The 27,403-nt window shown below is 39.8% G+C and overlaps 2 protein-coding genes across 7 annotated transcripts; one reads left to right on the forward strand and one right to left on the reverse strand.

Annotated features, from left to right (window-relative positions):
• Positions 1-37: 37 nt before the first annotated feature.
• On the reverse strand, positions 38-5,866 carry mlana (melan-A). Of its 3 annotated transcripts, none has more exons than XM_031278122.2 (5): positions 5,777-5,866; positions 1,775-1,867; positions 1,493-1,589; positions 1,071-1,178; positions 38-314 (listed from the first exon to the last, which is right to left on the reverse strand). In XM_031278122.2, exons 1-5 carry the CDS (start codon positions 5,845-5,847, stop codon positions 246-248), a joined length of 438 nt encoding a protein of 145 aa, XP_031133982.1. In that variant the 5' UTR covers positions 5,848-5,866; the 3' UTR covers positions 38-245. The 3 variants fall into 3 exon arrangements, with proteins under 3 accessions (XP_031133982.1, XP_031133979.1, XP_031133980.1); XM_031278119.2 differs by lacking the exon at positions 5,777-5,866 and adding an exon at positions 3,138-3,392; XM_031278120.2 differs by lacking the exon at positions 5,777-5,866 and adding an exon at positions 3,127-3,348.
• LOC116035151 (nipped-B-like protein A) lies at positions 5,275-26,869 on the forward strand. Of its 4 annotated transcripts, XM_036005339.1 has the most exons (48): positions 5,733-5,975; positions 7,057-7,205; positions 8,063-8,228; positions 8,708-8,808; positions 10,656-10,764; positions 10,850-10,992; positions 11,753-11,871; positions 11,964-12,054; positions 12,183-12,707; positions 12,810-13,678; positions 13,745-14,366; positions 14,598-14,720; positions 14,980-15,126; positions 15,488-15,559; positions 15,659-15,748; positions 15,856-15,956; positions 16,068-16,154; positions 16,290-16,509; positions 16,753-16,904; positions 17,009-17,089; positions 17,236-17,336; positions 17,451-17,580; positions 17,680-17,762; positions 17,878-18,010; positions 18,118-18,261; positions 18,356-18,442; positions 18,709-18,923; positions 19,013-19,115; positions 19,207-19,305; positions 19,597-19,743; positions 20,007-20,141; positions 20,236-20,334; positions 20,433-20,486; positions 20,614-20,722; positions 20,838-20,974; positions 21,459-21,599; positions 21,733-21,826; positions 22,176-22,330; positions 22,425-22,515; positions 22,632-22,805; positions 22,938-23,128; positions 23,289-23,396; positions 23,774-23,974; positions 24,091-24,237; positions 24,375-24,742; positions 24,853-25,027; positions 25,116-25,304; positions 25,797-26,869. In XM_036005339.1, the coding sequence occupies exons 2-48, from the start codon at positions 7,142-7,144 to the stop codon at positions 26,148-26,150; spliced, it is 8,046 nt and encodes a 2,681-aa protein (XP_035861232.1). In that variant the 5' UTR covers positions 5,733-5,975; positions 7,057-7,141; the 3' UTR covers positions 26,151-26,869. The 4 variants fall into 4 exon arrangements, with proteins under 4 accessions (XP_035861194.1, XP_035861232.1, XP_031133977.2 ...); XM_036005301.1 differs by lacking the exon at positions 5,733-5,975 and adding an exon at positions 5,275-5,724 and having other exon boundaries at positions 12,810-14,366; XM_031278117.2 differs by having other exon boundaries at positions 12,810-14,366.
• Positions 26,870-27,403: the final 534 nt, after the last annotated feature.

The raw sequence follows: 27,403 nt of genomic DNA on the forward strand, positions 1-27,403 counted from the left end.
CAAGTGTGTTTGAGCTGCTTCCTTATACACAGTCTTGTGAAAGATTTTTTTTTTTATTGAAACAACCCACAGTATATACATTGTGTTCGTTAATGTGAATAATTTTACAAAGTGAGGGATAGAATAGTTTTACCTATTGGTTTATTTAGCTACGAAACATAAGGAAACATATTGACAGTGACATTAGAAGAAGTTTAGAGGTTGTTCTCCAGTGTCTTCCTTTTGTCTTCAGACAACAAAGTGCTTTAGGGGGAATAGGGCGGAGGCAGCGGCCCTGAGGAAATTTTTTCATAGGCTGGAGGAGCATTTGGAACCTGGAGAAAAGAGGAACAAATTCATCCATATGAAACGGCTGAACATTTTGAGAATTTCCCACACTGATAGGGTCACATACAGTACTGAATACTCAAAATGATGTTGCCTTTTATTATGACTATATTATTCAAATGTACACATTACATTCAGCATCATTTCTGGAAACTTTAGGGACTCTCTGTGGGTTTAAAAAATCTTGGTCTTTGTATTGATTGACTCCACAGTGGGTCCAGCAAGATTAAAATACGTTTCTCTCTTAGAACTCTGGTAACTGCTGCAGTAATAAAGGATGGGAATTGTTGAAGGACATTGTGCTTTTGCAACTTCATCTCACATGTGAGGGTGCTGATCTGATCCTCCCTTCACATTTCCTGCACACATGGATACACATACCTCCCTTGGGAATGAAACATAATACCTAGTCTGATTATTGTGTCTCCTAGTCTGGTGACACAATAATCTCCCCTTCAGGCATTCATTGCATCAGCTTCACATGCTCTACACTGTGTTCAGAGCCCTGAGGCTTTGTACTGAACAAGTACCCTCTGTACTGTGCAGAGTTTAAGTCTACCCACTAGTTCTGTTGATTGGTGATATTTTAAAAATGAGAGCTACACTTTAAGTAGGCAAAAGAATGTACTTTCTGTTTTTGACTGTTAATATTTTTCCTGACATGAAAAATACTTGACTTAGGGACAGGGAGATATAATAGAGGGCCACTAAAGTCAGTCATGGGGTAACTTCTTGTCCCTCACCGGAGGTCGAAAGCTGCCGAAGTCAGTTATAGCCATCTTGTTATCTGCGGAAGATCCTGCCTCTGAGTACTGGCCTCCTGTGTGACCTGGTGACCCCGATCTAGGGCTCTGCAGGAGTTATGAAAAAACAGCAAAAAAAATGAGTTTAGGGTGATATATTGGGGAAAAATAGAGAACAGCAGAGTGAAACGATATACAAAAAGAAAAAGATATTTGAAAGAGGTTGTAAATCAGATTAAGACAGCATTTTCACATTAATATACCATATTCTGTCAATGGAAATCACCTTATAGCATGTATGGAGGTTTGCAGAAACATTTAATATGTATTTTTACTAGTTAGAATGACGGATCAATTGTTTTAAATATAGTTTGAATTAAGCGTCAAGGCTATGCCTCATTAAAGGAGTATGATGGTCTCACCCTGATTATTTTGTAGCCACTCCTCTTCTTGAAGTACCAGCATCCCAGGATGAGGAGAGCTGCCAGGATGACCACCAGCAGAACTATACCCACTGCCCTGTGGTTCACAACACAATTCACAGAGAGATTTTTTGTTTATCTTATATTATTTTGGCATAACAGTTTTATGGTATACCACAAAATAGCTACAATAGATTCATATAAGGAAGATAAGAATATAAAAAGCTATGGTACAACCAAGCCATTGATCCCTGATTTTCAAAATAAAATAGATACACATACTCCTCAGCTCTGACGTATCCTCGTCTGCTGCTGGCAAAATAAATGTTGAATTCTCCACGAGGCATCCCGTCTGTACAATTACGCGGCATCAAGCTGAAAGTGAACAGAAAATTCACTATTAAACTGAACAAGTACATTGTAGTAACACAGTGAGCAGTTTTATAAGACCATATGTCTTTCAGCGCATTAAATCATATTCCCTTAAATAAGATTAAAGAATGGCCTTAATAATAATTAGAGTATCATATCAGGTGTCAAACCAATCTGTTGTATTGAACATTAAATATGACATTCACACACCAGGATGCATGTACATAGTCCAGGCACACACCACCATGAAGCTGTGCACTGTTTAATTGATTTGTTGCCCTTTAGAATATAACTCTTTTTATTTTTGTAATAATAACAGAATAGTTTCTGTGTTTCACTTGATTACTTGACATACTATACTATGACTTTTTTCAACATACTATACTATGAGTTTTTTTTAATCATTTCTTGACATAGGCCTTCTATAATATGACTTTTTTTGACATACTATACCATGACTTTTTATCACTTTTTTCAACATACTATACTATGAGTTTTTTTAATAATTTTTTGACATAGGCCTTTTATAATATGACTTTTTTCGACATACTATACCATGACTTTTTATCACTTTTTTCGACATACTATACTAAGACTTTTTTTTATCTTTTTTTGGACATACTATACTATACATTTGAACATTCAGATAAAGTTCAATTTGTTCTGTTTACTGAAATAAAATGGGCTACTTCATGGATTACTGCCCTCACAGAACCATACGCGTGTCTTGTTGCATTTTCATCCACTCTCTCTCTCCTAGTGTTAACTGATGCACTCTTGCCCAGTGCTAATAGGCACTAAAGAGTAGTCTTATAACTGGCTGACCAATGCTTGACAAATATGAGAATGGCCCTCCATATAGCCTACAAATTTGTTAGTGAATAAAGAAAATGTGTGTTATATTTAGAAAAAGTTTAATTTTCAACTAAACTTAGGTTGCATAAAATGTGTAACATCCGGGCAGTGTAAATGAAATTGAGTACGAATCAACAGCTTGTAAGGTAAGATAGACTTAATTGATCCCACACTGGGGAAATTAAAGAAAAAGTAATTGGACAGCATCACCTGTTGTAGCAGTAGATGTAAAGTATTAATTAATGCCATGCAGTCTACTGCATCATCGAATCTATTTGTCCTGTCTGATCAAGTAATAACAATTTGGACGTCAGCTGACAGTAATATTCATTAAAGTTAACTCTGCACAATACAAAATATTCTACAGCCTATAATAGGGCTACATCTGCTAGAAAAAAACAACACACCATCATCTTACCAAATTGGATAATTAGATGGCAGAGAGCAGTTCCTCTGGTTGGGATTCCTTCTCAGACAGACGTGGTCCTTGAAGCTCTGTGTTACACTCCTCAAATATCTTCCCTCAGTATGCCGGAGAGCAGAGAGGGGCAGAAACCCCTCATGACCGTCACGGGTTAGAGGCTCATGGCTTAACCCATTGAAGCAGAGTAATTACCGTGAAACCCTGCAGCCCTGAACACAACATTATTATCCACTCGTGAAACTACAGAAGCAGAAGCAGCGTCAGCTGCTTGTTTTTCATTTTGTGTGTGTGTGTGTGTGTGTGTGTGTGTGTGTGTGTGTGTGTGTGTGTGTGTGTGTGTGCGTGCGTGTGTGTGGTATTGTTATTCACAAATATCCTCATCCAAGAGCTACAGTAAAATTATAGGCCCATTAAATAATAAAAATAAGGGGGGGGGGTAAAGAATCCTGAACGCCAAATTCAGTAGCTTGATGTTGATATGAAAATGAAGATTGTATCACAAAATATAGACAAATACCATAAAAATACTATTTGGTAATATGGGCATACTGCACATTTAAAAAAATATATATAAGCTATTCTCTTATGAAAGACTGAACAAATTAATATACCTAAAATTTTAGGCCATAATATCAAAGTGATAGGCTATCATCTTTTGTCTGCAAACAAGAACAAAAAACAAAATACTTTCCAAACATGAGTGAAACACAACACTAAGCAATAGATCATGTTGTCTTTCTAAAATAATTGTACTCTCAGTGGGAAATACTAGACTACTGCTGAAACATGTTATCGTCATAATATTTCACTTGGAGACAAATTATTAATTCACCTTCAAAAGATAAATATTGAAGAAATGAATGGTTATTGCCTAGACCGACTGCCAAGCCCTCAGTCTATTGGCATTTTATAACAGACAACTTGTAATAATATAGTGATATAAAACCAGATCATGATTCAAAAAAATGAAAATTTCTGTCACCACACTCTCGTAAACAATGCTGTTGCTCAAAGCAGTTGCTGTTGCATATCCATATATCGAGCAGTTTAGTGGCATTTAAATCTCCAAAAAGTAAGGTCAACCTTTTAGGAGAGATGGAGGCTCAGAAAGGTCTCCTTTCTACTCATTCAATCTTTGAAGTGTCAAGTTGATATGGAGTAAAAAGTGCTTAACTGTGCAAAATAATGAAGTCTGCCACTCCATTTCAAAAGAGGAAAGGATATCCAGATGACTTTTATTTCCTCAGTAAACTGTATTGCTGTAGCATAGAACATCCTGAAGGCATCATTTTGTTTGTTTCGGATTCAGAGTCTCATACTTCCTTTGCTCCTGGATAATAAAGTCATCCTCTGACTCATGTTGCAGCAGCTCATTATAAATTATAAAATGGCTCTTATTGTTTTTGTTTGTTTTCATCCTTCAAGCTGTGCAAAACAAGAACTGTTATAGATGTTTTCCTCTTATGATCAAAACAGAAGTGTCACAGTCTGAAAAAGGGTAAGCTGAACAAGGAGGCATCCAGTCTGGAAGATAGGCAAACTTTGCTTTAGTCTGCAAAACTATTTTAATGTTTCTCCACAAGAGGGAGACCAAAGCCTGTTTATGAAATTGAGTCAGTATTGATTTGTCTCAAACTGTAGGCCTACTTCAGTGCCTTACCCAGTAGGCCTACATGTTGAGCTTGTTAATCTAGATACTTCGAATAAGTGACTATTTTCAATTGGCCTTCGTGGCCTTACATTCCTGAATAGTTTGGAGCATGTGAAAAGAAAACATAAGAGGAGGAGACAGCTTTGAGTAATGCTGGGTAAGTTTTTTATGTGAAGCAGTCAGCTGTTTGGCCGATTGTTCTGTGTTGATTGTGATGACAGTCTACATACGTCACCTTTCAGCTGACCAAGATTCTCTAAACCGTCTCTGACAAGACCAATTTAAAAAGTGGCGAGAAAAAATGTGGGGTTTTGTAAGCACCACAGACCAAATTATTATTTGCTAAACATGAAGAAGACTATTTTATCATTACAAGATTTCATTATTTTCATGTAAAAAAAAAAAAAATGTACCACCGAAGTAACATTCAATGATCCCAAGAGGTTTCAGAGGCTTACCAATGGTCATAAACGTTAATGCTAATAAGCCTGGCTCACCGGTTTAGCGAGTTATTCCCTTTCCCGGTTGTTCCGGTCGGCATTTTGAAAGGGAGAGAGAGATAGGGGGGGGGAGAGAAATAGACAGACCGTGTGATTCCCTCTTTTACTCTGTTCCTCGATTGTTTTCACTCTAGAAAATTAACCGGTAACGTTACCCGCAAACATAACCTCCACAGTCTGATAAAATTCTCGCCTGATAAGGCAGGTTGCTCTCCTCCCTAACGTTACCCACCCAGTGCTTGTTCACCGTGAGAAAGAAGAAACCCCCTCAGTCCTCCCGACTCACAGGAGCTGTTTGAACAGTGGGACGGAGAGGGAGCTCGATACTCTTCTCCAGCTCCAGCTGCCATCCTACTCCTGCTCCTCCCCCTCCTGCTCCTCCTCCACCAGAACCACTTCTCTTTCTCATCACATCACATCCAGAGCAGAGGTAAATAAGCCAGATTCAACAATAACAACCTCTAATCGGACAAGTCGTTTACCTTCCTGAGTGTTTCCGGTTTGTCAGACACATCGGGCTGCCGTTGGGAACCGTAAACGGGATCAGAATCATTTTGATTTGTGATGGGGTCTTTGCTTTGTACCCCAGCTGCCTCCTTGGCGTTGGGTCGGGGTTACGCTTCCTAAGGCAAGTCCGAGGTCCGAGGTTTGTGAGCTAGAGATACGTCGACGAAGGCCATAGTAAGTGTGAGGTGAAAATCTAAATCCATACACGACCTGTACGATAAAAAAGAGCGATACTAGCTAGTATGCTAACTGGTTTTGATGCACTCCCGGTGATGCTAGCTTAGGCAAGTTACAGCGCCTTGCCAGTTAGCATACGTTAGCTAACTAACGTTACACCTCCAGTTGCTAGCCGGCTAACCCCGAGTTGATTTTAGTCACTTTAACATACGTTGCTATGCTGCTAGTCTTCTTAGCAAATGTAACGTTATACAACGCCAAGCTAGTAATACATGAGTAATAATACAGTCACATCTGGTGTTAAGATAAGCTAACGTAATTTCGTTGTTATGTGTTTGGCCATCCCCGGAAACCTTAACTGACACTATAACAAAAGAAATAATTTGAGATCTAACTACAAGGTTTCTGACTTGCCTTTTGCTAGTAACGTTAGGTATCAGCTACGACAGTTTAAATATAAACCTCTCAAATACGTGTAGCGATGCGTAACGTTAGAGATGCACAGAGAGAGACAGAATCGTTGTAACTTTTTTTTTTTTATCATTATTAATGTTATCAGATAGCAAGCTAGGTTTGTCACCCCTCGAGTCAACTTGCAATGCACGACATACTGCATTCGTAAGAGAGCTAATATTGTTGATTGTATGTTTCTGCAGCAATTACATGCTCTTGAGCAGGTTGAAATATTCCAGCCAAAAAATGCACATCCTGAGCTGGAGCTCTGTGTCTATAAAGAGGTGCAAAGAGGAAAAGGAACCAGGCAACAAGATGGTTTGGGCACCAGAAGCTGCTACAAATCAATAACTTGTAAAGGCATGCCCAGGCTTGCTATAAGGCTGGTATAAATTGTCTAGTCAGAGGTGCAGTTATGTTGGCAGTGTAATAATGCATACTCATGAGCTGACACATGTTTAAATCCCCATCCCAGAAAAAGCACAATGTAGTTATATGGAAAAATCTTTGGCTATTTCTTAATACTCATGATCCTAATGAACAGTGCTGCATGTAATGGCAGCCATACCTTGTTGACAGTGTACGTTCTGTAAAAGTGTATGTTGCCACTTTTTTGTCTTTGCAGTATTTTGGAGATGTGAGGAATATAAAAAGATTGGTGATATTGAGCAGCCTGTGCATTGACACGACCTCTTGACCTCATCTTCAGCATGAATGGTGATATGCCTCATGTTCCCATCACTACTCTTGCTGGAATTGCTAGCCTGACAGACTGTAAGTGCAACATCATCTCTCTCTAACGCTGTTCACACAGCCTAAACACTAACACTCAAACCAAGATGTGGCAAGGTTAAAGAATACCTCACTGCCAAAATGTTATACTATGTGTAGTGTTTTAGTGCGTCTAGTATAAAGTGTAGAACATACAATAAGCTAAATACTCGTAATTGTGATGCTTCTCACTACTGGGGATTTCAGCGTAGACAGAAGTGAAGTGGCTTATGTTCCTGAAGATGGGAAGTGGTAGGCTCATATACCCCAAACCAGTTTTGATGAAAGAAAAAATGAATATCTGTTAAAACAATGGAACATTATACATTTCACAAAGATATGATTTATAACTATTGTATCTCATTGCATTAGATCGTAAAAATGTAACTTGGTAACTTGATGAACGTAGAGGTCAATGGGCCTTTCTTCACTCTTATGTTACAATATTTTTAAGGCCTTTTGATAAAAAAAGATAGACAGAATGTTTATTATATTATAAAAGCTTTTTTTAAATCATGTATAAGTTTGGCATGTATTCTGAGGCCTTCAAAATGTTTATTCTAATTAGAAATGTTGTAATGTTTACCCAAAAATGTACACGTAAAATATATCAAGCTGAAGTTAACACATCCAAAGTGTACATTGTCTAAAAAAATAAATAATCAGATTGTAGCATTGACATTTGGTATTACTTTCAAATAGAGTGGACCAGTTGGATGTTTTCAAATTTTAAATCCTTTCATGCAGAAATATTTTCACATACAAATCTTTTTCCAAAAGTCTTTTTTAAATATTTTTTCCCTATCCTGCTTCCTTTCTTTTTTCATCCAACCTAACTTGTCCATCCATCATCCTTTTAGTATTGAACCAGCTGCCATTGCCTTCTCCTCTCCCTGCCACCACTGCTAAGAGTCTGCTCTACAATGGAAGGATCTCCGAAGAGGTCAGCAGCCTGCTGGTGTGTCGGGACGAGAATCTGGTAACTCAGCTGGCACATAGCCTTAACCAGGTCTCTACTGAACACATGTAAGTAACACTCACCGATATTTCACATCTTTCGAGAATTGAAATTTAATAGAGGGAAGCTTGCCAGTAGCTTATACTACTACTACTACTACTACTGTACATTAGGTTTGTAAACGTGTGCTAACTCTAAAATTAATTTTTAATTGGGGAAGAAATCATTAAGTCAACTTTTGTTGTCAATATAGTACTAAATGTAAAATAGTAAATGCTTTACAAAGCATTGTTTCACTGTTTACTTTAACAGTGAATTCAGGCATTGATGTTTTAATTTCTATGATCACAATACTGCCACTGCTTTACCAGATAGTTCAGCTCATGTTCTGGGTTGTCAGAATCATGAAGGGCTAGTCTAAACTGCACTGAAGATGGTAATTGAGACGGGTAGGAATCAGAATGCATTAGTCAAAACTGGATTTAGGTCCAGTGGGCAGTTATTGGCTGCAATATGACTGTGGACTATACTTTTCTTTGCTTTCCAGAGAGTTGAAGGACAATTTGGGAAATGATGAACCTGAGGGTGACATGCCAATGCTTCTACAAACGTTGCTGTCCAGGAACCCCAAAATCTTCAGGGACAAAAGTATGCCAACCCAGTACAAGGTTTGGGGTGGTAAGGAGGAGGCAATGAGCTGCGGTTGTCTCTTCAGTTGAGCCCAATGCATGCTCTTTCCCTGGCTGTACTCTTGGTTTTCACTGTAACTAGTTATTCACCTAAACATGTCCTGGATCAGATGCGCTACCGGTGCCTAGTTTTACCACAGTGGTGGTTCCCTAACTGGGGGCAGAGCCATTGTAGCAGGAAAAACGTAGAGTGAAACTTAAGTTGAATAAACCTTTTTCACAGCAGACCTTTCAACCTGTAAACACATGTGTAACTAATAGCATCACAGCATTATTATTTTTGTATTGCATTGCAGTAATGACTGGAACCTGGCCATCATTGCTGTCATTAGTTCCACCTGTATTTTTTCTGCTATCACAATTCACAAAGTGAATTTTTTGGCTTCTAAAGGGATGACAGAAGAAGAAAGTAGTTCCATTTAAACCTGTTCACAATGCAGTTTGTGGATTATCCAGTGTAACCTGGACATTGTTTGTGGAAAGACACATTGCTCTTGGTTAAAAAAAAAGAAGGGTTTTTGGGCATTGTATGCCTTTATTAGACAGCACCAGTAGAGAGATAACAGGGGAGAGAGATGGAACAAAGGTCCCCAGCCCGACTCAAACCGGGGACATTGTGGTTCATAGTCGGCATCTTAAGCTTAACGTTACTCCTAAACCCCGGGGGCGCCTCAATGTTGAATTTTTTAAATGTCATTTTCCAATGCACCATAATGGAATTCTATTCACCTCCATCGTATTGGGGAGGAGGAAGAAACCAACCCTTAACATATGTGTCTTCACTGAACACACAGAGATCAAATCTTCTATTGTTCTCCAATGGAAAGTCTCCATGGGTTGGAATAAAGCTTCTTGTACAGTTCCACATATTATGATAAAAACAGCTTGTTGTGACTTTACCAACAGAAAAAATATTTAAAAATATATTTTCACATGAAACTCATACACAGCTCTTAAAGTCTTAGCTATGTTTGTTTTGCTATCATAAGTGATATCACTAATTGCCATGAACAGTTGCATATTTGTCTTTTAACCTTTGTTCAGAAAAGCCTTCTGGTTTTATGAGCAGCTGCACTAGACTGCAATTACAGGTAATTATAAGTACATAGTTTGCATACACACTTTCATACTAAATCGTTATTTGTGCAAAAGAGAAAAAAAAGAACAGATTTGTGCAGTGTGTATTGTAGAGCTAGAGGTGCTGGCAACTGCAAGAAGATTAGAAACACCAGACAAAATAAATAATTAACCACAAGCCTTTTTGGTAGTGACCGCACACTCAACCCATTAAAATATATGATCAAAGATTATTTAATCAATGATTATTTATGCAACAATCATACATGAGCCTGTTTAAGCACTGAGCAAAAGGTGTTGCTCTTAATAAATTTTGTGGCATTTTAGCCAGCAGTAGAAACTTCTGATTCGGGGAAATGCTGCGCCAAAGATGTGCTCAATGTGTACTTGTCACCAGACAGATTCCACATAAACCTGCACCTTGGTAAACTCACCATTCTCCTGAAGCTATAACCTCCTCCTTCATCACCCTGAACTCCAAATAAGTTTTGTGGTAATACCTTTTATTTTCAGAATAAAAAGTATACAAGATGACTCCACGTCTCCAATTATATGTATACATTACAGTGTATATATCACTGAAAGTATTACTTATCAGATATGTAACCCTATGTCACTAAGTTTCCATTCCTGAGGTAGATAGGCGAGTTTTGTTGCTGCGGAATTGTGTATGTTCAGCTCCTTGTTTGTATGACCTAAATGATAGATTTTTTTATTCTTTTATCTTAGGTGTAATGCAACAGCCAATGATGCAACAGTACAAGGTGTCTCAGAATCAGGTTCATGGGAGTCCAGGATCAAACTATCAGCAAACCACTGTCCCCCAAAGCCCCCCTGGGTAAGGCAGTGCCAGCATACAGTCAGATGATGAGGACTCAGAAGTATCTGTATTTTTACTAAGACTACTTCTTACTCCTTCACAGATGCTTTACATCCCCACAGTCTGGATCAGGTGCTCGGTTTGTACAGAACAGCCCTATACCCAGTCCCTATACTCCTCAGAGTCCTGCAGACTACATGCAGTACAATCCACCTAGTTATTCTCAACACCAACAGACACAGCAAGGTAAGTACAAAGTCAGGTCAAGAAAAATGTGTCATTAGCTGCCTGCCACACCTCTGTGAGGAACAGCAAATAGCAAAGGTTTGATTTTAATGAATATCATAGAAGAGTTGTTGAATCTTCATTTTCTGTGCATTTGTACTTTTTAAAAGAAGCCAAGCTGGACAATATTCAGCAGGGAAAGTACCTTGTAATGATTGATGAACAGAAAGCCATTCACAAGAGACAGATACCATATAGTACATATTCAAGGTGTGGCTCTGAGGTAGGGATCACACATTGTTCCCTAACATAGGGGATACGCCTTATCCTTAAGTTCCTCCCACTATTCTTTGGAGGAAAACAATTATTCTTTTTAAGATTATGTCTTTGGCATGTTTACCTTTATTTGACAGAGGACAGTGTAGAAATGTGGGAGAGAGAGGTCCCTCAAAGGTCCCAAGGCCAAGATCGAAGCTGGGACGTTGCCGTTATATGGCATGCGCTGTAACCATTGGCTACCAAGGCGCTCCACAATTACTTTTTTTTTTAAATGACACCACCTGCGTGGTGTTTCAGACCTAGCAGGCCACCTTTAACATCACTAAGTTTTATACACGCTTATGTTGAGTCAGTTGATAAGCTGACCCTTTCTTACTGTAAGATGGTAAAACTACAGCTGTCTCTAAAGGTGAAAAAGAAGGTATCTTTCTCTCAGGGAGACGGGAGGCATTGCACATCACAAATTATTTAACTGGATATTTTATTTCGCTCTCTGTTTTAGTTAGAAACATCCATGACAACAAGGTCTCTGGTCAGCTATCAAGTACTTCATCTAATCACAATGCGAGACTAGGCTCAGATGAAGACTACATCAACATGGCTCACAGACTGGGAAATGAGGTAATGCAGAGAATCAAGATATCTTGAACTGGATCTTGAACTGGCAGATGCAGACTGTTTAAAGGGATGATAAATGTTTTGTGTTCCAACAGGAGAATAACCCCTCCATGAGGGTTGCCACGTTTCCAGTTAAATCACCACAGTCTGTGTGTTCCCCTGCTGGGAGTGAAGAGACTGCAAAAAGTATGCTGCCTTAGCAACAAGTCAATTCTTAATTTTGTGGATCAACAATAATGCATCGCTGTACAACTCATTCTTTGCAAAGATTTATTGTGTGTGCTGATTTTTCCTTGAATTTATTTGTGTTTCAGCAGGGTCCAGGCCTCCCCTTATCATGCAGTCCCCTCCACTTGATGTGCCGCCAGGTGCAGCACCTGACCGGCTACTCACCTCTGCCGACCGCAAAAAGAAGCAGAAAGAAAGGACTAAAGAAGAAGCTGAGCAGATGGACACAAATGCCTCGTATGACATTGTCAGTTCTCCATCAAAAGAGTCCGCCAGGCTGACTTTAAAACTGTCCCGAGTGAAGTTTTCAGACATGGATCAATCTGCAGAACTTCCTCTTAGGCCACGTGTCGACTCAGACCATGAAACTGATTTGATGAATAATAGTAATCAATTGTCAAGGACTGTCCAGGACTTATCACACACAATTGGTGCTGTGGAGCAGGCAAACTGTCAGCAGGTTCCTGTTCGGCCAAATACCAAGGAGTCTGCAGACGTCAGTGGGGTTGTGTTTGATGATGCTGAGATAGACACACTTGCAGAGATTGAAAGAATAGAGCGTGAGTCAGCCAGTGAGAGAGAACGGTGGTCTAAAGAAGTCCAGGATAAAGGTATGGTGTGTCCGCCTTTGCCCTGTGCCTTCTTGCATTTTAGTCATGGCTAGATTTATTTGTGTTCATAGTAGATCTAAGCTACATTTTTCTTTATTGCAGATAAGCCACTGAAGAAACGGAAGCAAGACTCGTATCCTCAGGAATCCGGAGCTGAGTCAAGTGACGGGCCTACTGTACAAGGGGGCAACACTGACAGCAAGTTGACACACAGGAAGACGAATGCCACAAGTAACGGTGCCAGTCGGCCTGCTTTGATGGTCAGTATTGATCTGCAGCAAGCTGGCAGAATTATAGGACAGCCTGTAGTGGTCCTGGAAGCACAGAAGTTGTGTGAGGACCACCTACGGCAACTAAAGTCAAAGACTGATGGAAAGGTAGATAAAGTTGTTGCAAACAGACCTGGGATCATCAATCAGCATGCTGACAGCCCCAGGAAGTCTGGCTCAGATGGGCAACCAGAAACCCCCAAACAGAAGCAGGAGAGTCGACGTGAATCCAAACACAGACATGACAGCAAAACTGTCAGTGGCAAGGGACACTCAGTTGACAGACGGCCAGACGCACCTCGTCAGAAACATGACAAGCATTCAGACTTGAGCCACAAAGAGGAAAAGAACCACAACAGTCACCGATCGAATGTCAGCCAACCTGAGACTCCAAAAACCATGAGCAAGGCGGAGCGTAACTCCAAACATGGAGAAGACAAAGTCAGGGATAGAGATAGGGCTAAGGACAAAGATAGAGAAAGGGATAAGGACAGAGATAAAGATAAAGACAGAGAAAGGGTTAAGGACAGAGATAAAGAAAAAGATAGAGATAGGGATAAGGACAGAGATAAAGAAAAAGATAAAGATAGGGATAAGGACAGAGATAAAGAAAAAGATAGAGATAGGGATAAGGACAGAGATAAAGAAAAAGATAGAAATAGGGATAAGGACAGAAATAGAGATAAAGATAGGGATAAGGACAGAGATAAAGCTAAAGATAGGGATAAGGACAAAGATAAAGACAGAGAAAGGGATAAGGACAAAGATAAAGACAGAGAAAGGGATAAGGACAAAGATAAAGACAGAGAAAGGGATAAGGACAAAGATAAAGATCGGGATAGGGAAAGGGAAAGGAAGTACAAGATGTTGAGGGAAAACTGCAACAGACACTCTCCTGACCGGCATACTAAACCTGACAGCCCTAGAGTGAAGCAAGACGGAAGCAGAAAATCCACTGACCTCAATGGTCGACAGAGGACAGACAGTTCCAGCCTTCAAAACTCCCAAAATAAGAAAGAGAGGAAAAGTGGGGATGGCAGCATTAGCTGCCCAGCTGGAAACAAACAGCAGTCTTTGGAGACAAATCTTAGTGAGTTCCCCTCGTACCTGCTGGGTGGCAAGTCAGGAAGTCTGAAGAACTTTGTGATTCCTAAATTGAAACGGGATAAAAAAGATAAAGATCCCCAACTTCCAGACCAATTGATAGAGGGCTGGAGCATTCCCCTGGTCAGGCTGGAGAGAGTGTCATTGGTAGATAACTTAAACAAAGGAGCTAAACCTGTTGTTGTGCTCAACAAACTCAGTATTGATGAGGTAAAAAGGATCATTAAGGAAAGCAGGAATGCACCCAGCTCCAGATCCAAGAACTTCTTTGACAAATCAGGGAGAGGTATGATTTACTTTGTTTATTAAATATGTACGCAAAACTGTAGGGAATGGATATGTGCAATGTGCCCAGCTTTCGGATTGTTGATTTACTTTAAACCACTGTTTCCGGAATCATTATTATCACAGTCATTAATCCCCAAAAATAGCTGTATATTAATGAGTTACTGATTGTATTTCTTTTGAAGTATAGATTATTCTGTGCTGAAAACTAACTTACCTCTTGTGCTTACAGAGATGGTTTTTTGTGAGAAGACACACAAACGAAAGCACAGCATGATCAGTAAGAAATCCAAATACACTGAGGTGGATGAAGATGAAGATGATGAGAACGATGATGATGACTCTGACAATGAGTGTCAGTATTAAACCCTAAAAAAATCATATTTGTGAAACACATCAGACTATAGAAAATCTGTCAAAAGCACTGTGCTGTCGCCACTTTTGACCGAATATTGTTTTAACATGCAGCAATCATGATGATTAAACAATATGTACCTCGAAATACTTTATATTATAGTTATTACATTCGATTTATTTATTACAGCAATACGTGGCGCTAAAAGCTTAAAGAACTTGATATTTTCAGAATTATAATTTCTCTGTTATTGTTACAGCTGCAAAGAAAAGGTACAAGAAACATCACGACAAGGCATGGAAGCCGGAAGAGAGGAGGGGTTCTGGTGATCAACGGGGGTCCGGTAGCCGTCACCGTGAACCAAGTGATTCGGATGAAAGCTGTCCCCCACCAAGCCTGAGTGATGGTACGTCTTTTTTGCATAGGCTTGCCAGTGGGCATAGGCAAAATAAAATATATAAATAAATGTTGTAGACAACCTAGAGAGTGTTTTTATTTGTCTCTAAGAAGGCAAAACTATTTTATCTCCATTATAAACTTAAGACAATAAACACCAAAATGATCATTGTATCAGAGAATGCAAATTTTGATTCCTGTTTCTGACAGCTGTCATTCAAATTATTGCCACTTGAAACCAGTGATCAGCCAGACCTATTCCCTGGATAATTGGATTACTACACCCAAGTCTTTCCCTATTAAATATTCGCTGCTTTAGGGTGAGTTGCTGCTGTGAAGGATTTGACTAATGTTGTTTTGTTTTTGTTCAGCTGCCAGAAAATCGAAGAAAAAGGAGAAACAGAAAAACAGGAAAGCGTATGATTCCAAGCTGACAACCGAGGGTATTGTGTTACCACTTTGAGTTATTTTAAAAATATGAATGCATTTTAAAACTTAACTAAATATTTTTATGAATCAATTTGTTTGCATTTGTTAAACAGAAAAGATGGATTCCTCCACATTTAAGAGATTTACGGCCAGCATGGACAGCATTATTGAGAGCCTTGAGGACGTGGACCTCACTGCCACAGGTAAACATCAAGTGCCGCACAGTTTCCAAAGTTCATGACATTTGCTGATTAACACTGTGTGTTTAAAAATGTTAACTACCGGTATATAACTTTGTGCCCTCAAACAGATGAGGATGAGATACCTGAAGAGCTCTTACTTGGAAAACACCAGTTGAGCGAGCTAGGCAGTGATTCTGCTAAGATCAAAGCTATGGGCATCTTTCACAAGGTTTGTGCACTGTCACATGATTACACTCAGGTTGATATTTAGCTGTTGTAAAGACCATCAATTCACAGCCACATCGTTGGGAAAGTAATAAATTGTTTGTTATACCCATAGTTTCCATCTAATAAACTGGTGAAAATGTTGAATATCCTGGAGAAGAACATTCAGGACAGCGTCAAACTTTCCACACTAATGAATCATGTAAGTTGCCAGTTGGATATTATTGTTTTAGCAGCGGATGTGATGTTATTTTTCTTACCTGATTTTCGGTTCGAGCTTTCCAGCAAGTTTTGTCCTTTTGTTTTTTTTGTTACTAATTGTTTTTGAAATATGTAGGATAATGATTCCATGGATGAGGAGCGGTTGTGGCGTGACCTTATCATGGAGCGGGTGGCTAAGTCTGCTGATGCCTGTCTGACTGCACTCAACATCATGACATCTCCACGCATGCCCAAGGCTGTTTATATAGAAGATGTGATTGAGAGGGTGTTGCAGTACACCAAGTTCCATCTGCAAAACTCTTTGTACCCTCACTATGACCCGGTCTACAGAGTGGGTCAGCACAGTTTTCTTTTGTTCTTCTAAGTTGTTCTACAAAATATTGTGTGTGCAAAGTTTGCAAATTAGCAAGCTGATTAGGCCGATCCATGTTGATTATCTTTGCACCTATTTAAAACATAGCTCTAAATGGGGGAGCACCATTGTTAAAAATTGGCGTTGGTAATTTGCTGCTGATGTTTAAAGTGGTTTACTTATCTTTTATTCAACTCTTATTTTCCCTTTATCTTCCTCACCTAAGGTGGCATGCATACGTCAAAGTCCAAGAGAGCAAAGAGTTCCACCCACAAACAGAAGGTGGTAGTCATGCTCTACAACAAAGTGTGTGATATTGTCAGTAACATCTCAGAGCTCCTGGAGATCCAGCTGCTAACTGACACCACTATTCTCCAGGTGAGACTCTTCATCTGGTCTGACGTCATTCAAATTCATGACCCCATTTAACCTTTGACTCTTGAGTTCTAACATACCTGACTGCTTTTGTGCCTGACTTTTAGGTGTCCACCCTGGGTATTACACCTTTTTTCGTGGAGAATGTCAGTGAACTGCAGTTATGTGCGATCACACTAGTGACAGCAGTAAGTGTGCCATGGCATGCAATTTTCGGATTATTTTAGCAGTGAATTTTGCTATTGCTTCAGATATTTTTTTTTTCCAATAACATGCTCCTGTACAACATCTTGTTATGTTTCGATTAAGTTCTTTAAATTGTACTCTTCCGCAGGTGTTCTCTCGTTACGAGAAGCACAGGCAGCTCATTCTTGAAGAGATCTTCACCTCCCTGGCTAGACTGCCTACTAGTAAACGCAGCTTAAGGAACTTTAGGTAACTACATCTTGAGTTAAAATTTGCTCAATAAAATTGCATGAATTAAGAAATTGATCATTGAAGTCCTCTTCTCAGTAAACCTAACGATACTTATGTCTCATAATCCCCCAGGCTAAACAGCACTGATTCGGATGGAGAGCCGTTGTATATCCAGATGGTCACAGCACTGGTTCTTCAGCTCATCCAGTGTGTGGTTCACCTTCCCTCAGAGAGGGATGCAGAGGATGAACATAATAAGAAGGTTACTACCAAGGATTGAACTGATATAAACCATATTTATCTAATAAGGTGTTTTGATTCAGAGATTGTTTTACATATTGGGTAATTTTTACTTTTCTAGATGGATAAAGATGTCTTTATCACAAACACTTATGAAACTGCCATGAGGACAGCTCAGAACTTCCTGTCAGTGTTTCTCAAAAAGTAAGTCATTGATCTGAAGACTATTAAAGGGGGACATTAAGACTGAGTGTCCTTACACTTTCTTCTGTTGTTCAAACACATATTATAATAAAAGATTGTATTCTGTACGTTTCAGGTGTGGCAGTAAGCAGGGAGAGGAGGACTACAGGCCCCTGTTTGAGAAGTTTGTTCATGACCTGCTGTCTACAGTCAACAGGCCTGAGTGGCCTGCAGCGGAACTGCTGCTCAGTTTACTGGGCCGGCTGTTGGTGAGTAGCATCCCTCACTCCAAAGTGTTATCACCCATCAGCAGCAGAAACAGCTGCTGATTTTTGTTTTCGTTGTGACACTTCCCTCTCCCCTTCTTGTGCTCCAGGTGCACCAGTTCAGTAACAAGCAAACAGAAATGGCGCTCAGGGTGGCATCGCTAGACTACCTCGGCACTGTCGCTTCTCGCCTGCGTAAAGACGCCGTAACTAGCAAAATGGACCAAAAGGCTATTGACCGCATCCTCAAAGAGGTAGACTAGATAATTACTGACTTATTTTAACAGATGCAAATTAACAATAGTGTTGAACTGCTTTTGAGATGCTCCTGGCTTATTGATCTTACAGACTGAAGGTAGTGATGAGATCCAGCAACTCCAGAAGGCCTTGCTGGACTTCCTAAATGAGAACATTGAGACAGATCCGTCTCTAGTGGTGAGTGTTTAATTTTCGTATAGCTGTGTATTTATATTATATTTACATAAATCATTATGGTCACATTGATGATTCCCTAAGGACTGGATGCTCAGTGTATACATTCAGTAATATGCACCCCTTGTACTCCTGTTACTTGAAACTGTCAAATAGCTTGACACAGATGTATTCCATGGTTCCTTGGTGTCAAACTGGTATTCAACTCTATAGTGTGCCTTAAATGTTCACCGTTTTTCATTACATATGTATGCATTTGTTTCATATAGTTTTCCAGGAAGTTTTATATTGCCCAGTGGTTCAGGGACACTATAAGTGAGGCAGAGAAAGCGATGAAGTCTCAAAATGACGATGAGGACTTGAAAGGTCGACATCATTCCATGGACATTGACTCAACTGAGGAGATTATGCAGAGGGCTGAGACACGAAAGAAATTCCTCCGCAAGGTCATGAAGACGTCCCCATCACATTTCAGTTCTCTGGGGTAAATACTACTTCACTCTGGAATTAGTTACACTGTTTGACTTTTTCACCAATCCTGGTATTAAACGGTCCTCTTGACTTTTCTTTCAGGATAAACTCTAACACAGTGGACTATGAGGACTCATGTCTGATTGTCAGATATCTGGCCTCCATGAGGCCGTTTGCACAGAGCTTTGATATTTATTTATCACAGGTAAGAGGATTAATTCAAATGACCGTCAGTGAGAGATTGTATTGTGCTGGCTGTCACAAACTTTTTTTCTCTTACTGTTTCTCTTGTATAGATTCTGAGAGTGCTGGGTGAGAGTGCCATCGCAGTCAGAACTAAAGCCATGAAGTGTCTGTCTGAGGTAGTAGCTGTGGATCCAAGTATTCTGGCACGGGTAAGTCATCCTGTATTGGCTGCTACACATCGCTCAGACCACTGGATTGATGGCAGTAGCACTTAATGTTTTTTTGTTTATTTTCTTTAACCGATAAAAACATAATTTCTTTGTAAAACAAATGATGTTTTTATCTGTCCTAACAGGACATTCTGTTATAGCGTGTAGAGTGTTAGGGTGGTGTTGTTGCATTACCAGGCAATTATGCCAGTTTACCACAGTCACACTTGCAGCCATAAGATTTAGTAATGTTTGTCTATGCTTGACTAATCTCCCTTATTTGCTTTGCAGGTGGATATGCAGCGCGGGGTTCACTGTCGCCTCATGGACAACTCCACCAGTGTGCGAGAGGCAGCCGTGGAGCTACTTGGCCGTTTCGTGCTAAGTCGACCGGAGCTCATTGAGCAGTACTATGACATGCTCATTGAAAGGATATTGGTAAAAAAAAGAGCTTCTGTACCATACAGAAATGTAACCATTTTTTACCAGGTGGTAAAGTTTAAATTGATTTGGCCACATCACGTGCACTGACAAAAAAGTTGATTTAAAGTGCAAAAGTTCAGCTGAGGTTAAATAATCTTTTTCCCACACTGCCACCTAAAGTTCAAATGAAGAACTGCAACCATTTGGCAGTTAAAAGTACAATTGAGTAATGTATTTCTTCTTGTCTATATTGAGCTACCCATTTTGTCTTTCCACAGGACACAGGTATTAGTGTAAGGAAGAGGGTCATAAAGATCTTGAGGGATATTTGCCTGGAGCAGCCAGACTTCCACAAGGTCACCGAGATGTGTGTCAGGATGATCCGAAGGGTCAATGATGAAGAGGGGATCAAGGTTTGTGTTTATTTTTCTGTGAGTGCTGCTTACAAGTGTTAGTTTTTAGTTTTTGATATACAGCTTATATACATAAATATGTTTTACCCTGCAGAAACTAGTGAACGAGACATTCCAGAAAATATGGTTCACCCCCACACCCAGTCATGACAAAAATGCCATGACCCGGAAGATCCTGAACATCACAGATGTGGTGCGTACTACCTAGGCTTGTGACAAAAAAAGTTCATCATCCAAATAAGAAATATTTTGGTGTAATCTGACTCATGTCATGTTTTGATTTCATCCCAGGTGTTGGCATGTAAAGACACAGGCTATGACTGGTTTGAGCAGCTTCTCCAAAATGTGAGTTGTTTAACTTGTATGGCTGTTTGATAGCTCAACATCATCTTGTGGGTCTTTATGATAGCTAAGCTGGTATGTGCATATGTTGCCGGGCATCTTATCTAACTTCTGCATGACATCTGTTTAGCTACTGAAGTCAGAAGAGCAAGCTTCGTACAAACCTGCCAAGAAGGCCTGTGTTCAGTTGGTGGACAATCTAGTGGAACACATACTGAAATATGAGGAGTCTCTTGCAGGTAATAAAAATAAGTGTAATAGTATGTTTGCTTACAAAATTTGTATTGCATTGTTATTGTGTTAAACATTACTGTGCTGCGACAAATGTCAATGTTTTCTGCTTTAACATTTCAGACTGTGAGGACAAAGGGGATAACTCAGGTCGTCTGGTAGCATGCATCACCACTCTCTACCTGTTCAGCAAGATCAGAGCACAGTTAATGGTCAAACATGCCATGACTATGCAGCCCTACTTGACCACCAAGTGCAATGTAAGTGCAACATCATTTTGTCTATTATGTTTTACTTGTATCAGAAATTGTTTGTTGAGTCTGTTGCCTACAGGACAGAAATGAATAACACCAACTTTTATGTTGTGCTGTAGAGCCATCTAGTGGCAGCTAAATGAAATCAACCCACACTTGTCTCTTTTGCGAGTAGTGCCTACTTGTGTGACATGTTAAGATCAAAAACGTGTGGAGGTTTATCAGAGCTCACTGGGACGCATTTGATTAATAAGGGCATCCCATCGCTCATGCAAGTGCTGGACATGGCACAATTAAGCTCAAAAGTTTTGATGAAACAAATCAGTAGGATCAACCATACAGTATTACAGTTACAATCAGATGATAGTAAAACACACACATTCAGGAGCTAAAAGGAGGATTTCAATTAATAAAGCAATTAGTCGTTATACGTAAGTTATTTTCCACCTCAGCTTTGGACCGAGCAGCTGTCTCTGTATTGACATTTCAGACTCAGAATGACTTCATGGTGATATGTAACGTGGCAAAGATCCTGGAGCTGGTCGTGCCTCTGATGGAGCACCCAAGTGAGACTTTCCTCACTACCATAGAAGAAGACCTGATGAAGCTCATCATCAAATACGGCATGACGGTCAGTGTCATTTACAGCGCACAGCTTTCACAGATGGCTCTTAAAAAACATGAACAACGTGGATGTAAAACTACTCCTCTGAGCATACAGATTTTATTTGAACATGATGTAATTTTTTGTGTCTGCTTTCCAGGTTGTACAGCACTGCGTAAGCTGTCTTGGTGCTGTTGTCAACAAGGTCACGCACAACTACAAGTTTGTCTGGGCTTGTTTCAATCGCTACTATGGTAAGGCTTATGCACTGTATATACATCTATTTTTAATATAAACATAAATGTCCTTATACCAGAATTATTAAAAACCTTGATATGGAAAATCTGGAAAGATCATCTAAAATGCCCCAACATTTTAATAACATGTCGATGGGGCTTGTAATTATTAACCTGTTCATTTACCTTCAAATGAAAGGTTACATTATGCTCATGTAACCGCATTATACTCTATGTCTCAATTCACATCCAAATTAAAAAATTGCATTGAACACGCACCAGATAGTGTTTTATTGTCCACATTCTTTGTTAGTTCACTGTAGAAGAACAAAGTTAGTTTTCACTGCCAACATGTATTATTCTATAGGAGCTCTGGCAAAACTGAAGACACAGCACCAAGAGGACCCCAACAGCTCCACTCTGGTTACTAACAAACCTACTCTCCTGCGCTCACTCTTCACTGTGGGGGCTCTCTGTCGGCACTTTGATTTTGACCAAGAGGAGTTTAAGGGTTCTAACAAGGTAAACACCAGCAATCTGCTTAAACAATGTGAGCAGGACTAACTGTTGAACCTGTTTTGATGACTGACTCACTATCTTCCACTGTGTCTCTTAGATTGTCATCAAAGACAAGGTGTTGGAGCTTCTGTTGTACTTCACCACTCATAACGATGAAGAGGTCCAGATCAAGGCCATCATAGGTCTAGGTATGTTGAACCTCATGTCAGACTAACATAAGATGCAATTACTGTATTTTATACTGGGATGTCTTGTTTTCTTTTGTTTTTCCAAATTAATTCTAATAATTGTCATTTGTCTCCAGGCTTCCAGTTCATCATGCACCCAGAGCTCATGTTTGTGCAGGATGTGAAGGTTCTGTATAACAACACCCTGTCAGATGAAAACAGTTCGGTCAGTCTGAAGATCCAGGTGCTAAAAAACCTGCAGACTTACCTGCAAGAGGAGGACTCTCGAATGCAGGAGGCCGATCGCGAATGTAAGTTTAACAAATCCATTTTATACTTAGGTGACTAAGATTAGATCTGTATGTTCAGCATTGTTAATCTATATTGTTTATCATGTAGAACATCCTTAGAACGATTCAGCTGATGTTTTTTCTTTTGTTCAGGGAAGAACCAATCCAAGCAGGAGGATCTGAAAGAAATGGGGGATATCTCATCAGGCATGAGCAGCTCCATTATGCAGATTTACCTGAAGCAGGTGCTGGAGTCTTTCTTCCACTCACAGTCCACTGCTCGGCACTTTGCCCTGAATGTCATTACACTGACTCTCAGCCAGGGCCTCGTCCATCCTGTACAGGTATGTTCACAGTCTCACCCAAGACTAAGATATATAAAGTACCTCTTACAAGCAAGATCTATGTGTGATTTTCTTGTATCTCATAGTTGCAACATTCTCTGCTGTCTTGAAAGCATCATGAGCTGTTCACAGATTTGGAACAATTGTTTTTTTTTTTTAGTGTGTGCCCTACTTGATTGCCATGGGAACAGACCCTGAGCCAACCATGAAGAACAAGGCCGATCAACAGCTGGCGGAGATTGACAAGAAATACTCAGGCTTCATCCATGTGAGTGGCTTGCTGGTTTATGAAAGTGTATATTGACGGTTTGCTTTAACAGCGTCTATGGGCAGTCGTGTGTATATTTTATTATGGCGGGAGAATTTTAAACAGTTAACGCTTCACAACACTTTAAATGCTGTTACTTAATGTTACAGAAGCATAGATAGGTATTTCTTTATATATGTTTCTGTTATGTCATTATATAAATAAAAAAAATATATAACATTTCATATTGTACTGTAGTTCAAGTTCAACTGATCCTAGACTTGTAGTCTGATAAAAAAAATACAGGCTTCACAAAAATCTTATTCATGGGAAGGCTTTACAACCATCATCATTTTATCTCCATACATGCTAAGTTGTATCTCTCTTTGCATTCACAGATGAAGGCCGTAGCAGGGTTGAAGATGTCTTATCAAGTGCAGCAGGCCATAAATGGATCCAAAGGCGCAGTGATTCGAGGTTTTCGTCACGATGACTCAGACGCTGCTCTCTGCTCTCATCTCTACACTTTGGTCCGAGGGAACCGACAACACAGACGGGCTTTCCTCATTTCCCTGCTCAACCTGTTTGACGACAGCTCCGTAAGTTCACCTTTCTCCTTCTCTGTGTGTAGATGTGTAGTCGTGTGTGTGTCTCCAACCAGCCACTATCCAAGCTTCAATGCTGGTCATGAAGTTTTACATGTTGTCCCCTGCAGAAAACCGAGGTGAACATGCTGTTGTTCATAGCAGACAACTTGGCCTGCTTCCCCTACCAGACCCAGGAGGAGCCTCTTTTCATCATGCACCATATAGATATTACTCTGTCTGTCTCTGGTAGCAATCTGCTCCAGTCTTTCAAGGAGGTGAGAAACTTTGTTAAAATTTGTATATGACTTATAACTTTTAGTTGTTTTGTTCATCATGGGATGAAAATCCAATCTTGTGTAATATATCCGCTGTATATTTGGTCTGTGTTTGAGAGGTTTTGTTCTCTGTGCAGTCTTTACGGAAAGAGCCTGTACAGCAGGAAAAGAAAATGGAGACAAAAAAGAAGAAAAAGAAGAAGAAGAAGAAGCTTCAGAGGAGAAAACACAGCTCTGATGAGGATGATGAAGACGAGGACGATGAGCAGAGCAGTAGCTCATCCAGCAGCAGTGATGAGGATGATGAGGATGATGAAGTGGTCCACAGGCGAAAAAAACCTGCGGCTTGTGATTCTGACGGTGACATGGAAGATGAGGATGCAGTGATGGACCGTCTACCCGAAAACTCCATTCCTCTGCTGGACTTTGCCAGTTCTTCACAGGGCATTCTGCTGCTGCTTGTGCTAAAACAACATCTGAAGAATCTGTATGGCTTCTCAGACAGGTAGGCCACAGCAAAAATGGCAGTCAATAAATCTTTCATCAACTCTTTCTTAGTAGTGCAGTTGTTTGCATGACACAAACTCAAGCAAACTTTTTTTCTTTGCGTCACAGCAAAATCCAGAAATATTCCCCGACGGAGTCTGCCAAAGTATACGACAAGGCAGTTAACAGGAAATCTAAGGTGCACTTCAACCCTCGACAGACACTGAATTACCTGAAGAGTGACCTCGCCAACACGGATCTCAGCCACGACACCAAGAGGAACATTGTGAAACAGTATTTGGATGTAAGCATTCAGCACTATGTTACGAGTTTATGTATGTATTTTTTTCAGTCTCAGGAATATGAGGAATATGTCTGCTTTGATCTCTTAGTTCAAGGTTCTGATGGAGCACTTGGATCGTGACGAAGAGGACGAGGAGGGTGAAGCAAGTGCTAATGCCAGAAACAAAGCCATTACTTCACTGCTAAAGGTCCCAAAATCTTTGAACCACAACCATAATAATCACACAGCTCCAGTGGAGACAGAGGAGGAGGAGAGTGAGGATGAAGAGCCCCCTTCGGTAAGAATTTTAAAACTTCAGAGTCAAGATTAATCATAGGATTTCCATGTGAACTCACATGTAATCAAACTATGTCTGCATATAAACTGTTAACTCTGGGCATTAGTGAGGTCACGTGATATCACATCACATTTAAGGTACACAACAGAAGGGGGGATGCGGGTTAATAAGAAAGAGAAGAGAAAATGTTATACTCCGTTTAAAATATATATTCTGTATAAAATATATATTCTGTATACCTTAACAGAATGTCAATATGACATGATATGGCCTTCTAATGCTTATCACCTTCACAAACATCATAACGGTGTTTATGGATTTTATGTTTCTCCTCATTGTTGCAGAGAGCAGATCAACTCTGCTGGCATTTCTACTGCAGCTGCTGTTCACACATTATCCCAACATGGCAAATGTCTGTAAGATTTTTGTGTAATGCTTCCTGTGCAAGAAGGGTTTGTTCATGTCGGAACATTCTGCTCCTTCTATCCACAGCGAAAACCAAGGAAAGGCAAGGAGTCGGCAGAGGATACAGGTCACCTGAATGAGAGAGTAAAGGCCATGGACGTCATTGCCATCTGCTGTCCCAAATACAAAGACAGACCACAGATTGCCAGGGTCATCCAGAGGATCAAAACTGGCTACAGTATACACTGGATGACTGGATCTTATTCTGGGCCCTGGGCTGAGGTAAAGAAACGGGACGGTCGCAAAAAGGTGCCTTGGGTTGACACTATCAAGGAGTCAGACATTATTTACAAGAAAATATCTTTGACAAGTGGACACAAGCTGACGAACAAAGTGGCACAGACGTTACGGGCGCTATACGCTGCCAAGGACGGGGACTAAAAGAACGAATCAACTGAAATTACTCAGACAGACACCGCTCACAGCCCAAATCTATGTGGATCCAATATGTTACAGAGAGAAAATGAAACCTCTTTAGTTTTAAGGACCAGATGGAGGAAAAGTATTGTGAACACTGATCTGTTTTAATACAGACATGTTTAAGTTAAACAGAAGAAAAACATAAGAAGGAAATGTTTAGGAAAACATTGTGTGGGAGTTCCTTCGCTGTTGTGCAGCAACTTCGTTGTTTGATTTTTACTCCCACTGTATCATAGTTTAACTAAACACATGTTTATATCTGAACATAATTCTGTAAAAAAAAACAAAAAAAAAAAACTGAATGTTGGAAATTAGTGTATTGATGATGTTCTTAATAAAGTGTTTTTGGAGTTTAAACTAACACCAGATGGATTTATTCGCTATTCATTGTTGATCTGAGCTCCAGGTCAATAATGAAGCTCCAACAACTTTTATCTTTCTTTTATTTTTTTTCCTTGCTTTGAACATTTTGTTGTTTACCCACACTGTGTAATGGAGTATCTTTGATATCATTTATTTATGTCAAGAGCAGTGCAGTATTTGTGCCTATATGCAGGGGAAGTTATATTGTTTTTAATATAGATTTTGATGTTATACTGTAGAACACAGCAAGAAAAAAGTGATCCCTCGCTCTTCTGGTGGAACAAATACTGCAATAAATTTTTCTTATGTCTTTGTTACTTGTTTTTGCTTTTTTCCCCTCATCAGAATATTTATTGTATAATTTTCAAAGTCATCAGGCTTATTTTTTTGTGTGGCTGTACTGTGATTCCCTCACCTGTGTGACAGAGATCAGGGGGAGTGAAGCAAATCATACGATTCTTTTTTTTCTCAGTTCTAACTGGATGGCAAACAGGTCTATAGACTTAGACTTAGACTTCTCTTTATTGATCCTTTTGGGATCATCCTATCCGTGCCTCTGAAGAAATAATTCCAGATCTTCTTGACTGTTTACTTAAGTCTCTACTCACGGGGCAAAGTTTTGCCATAACAGATAAACCCAAAAGATCATCTTTCCATTGTGATTATGACCGTGAGGATGTGCACATCTAACACCAGCTGGCAGGTAACTCTCGGACCTTGCCCCACACTAGTGGTTGATGTACTGTGCACAATTTCTCTTTTCACTTTAAGATTTTCTGCATTTTGGTAGAGAATGATAGATCTAAATACATACTGTTAAAGTTGCAAGCACCACATGTCTTGTACTAACG

The sequence above is a fragment of the Sander lucioperca genome, chromosome 1, assembly GCF_008315115.2.
Source record: "Sander lucioperca isolate FBNREF2018 chromosome 1, SLUC_FBN_1.2, whole genome shotgun sequence".
In the NCBI taxonomy this organism is placed as follows: domain Eukaryota; kingdom Metazoa; phylum Chordata; class Actinopteri; order Perciformes; family Percidae; genus Sander; species Sander lucioperca.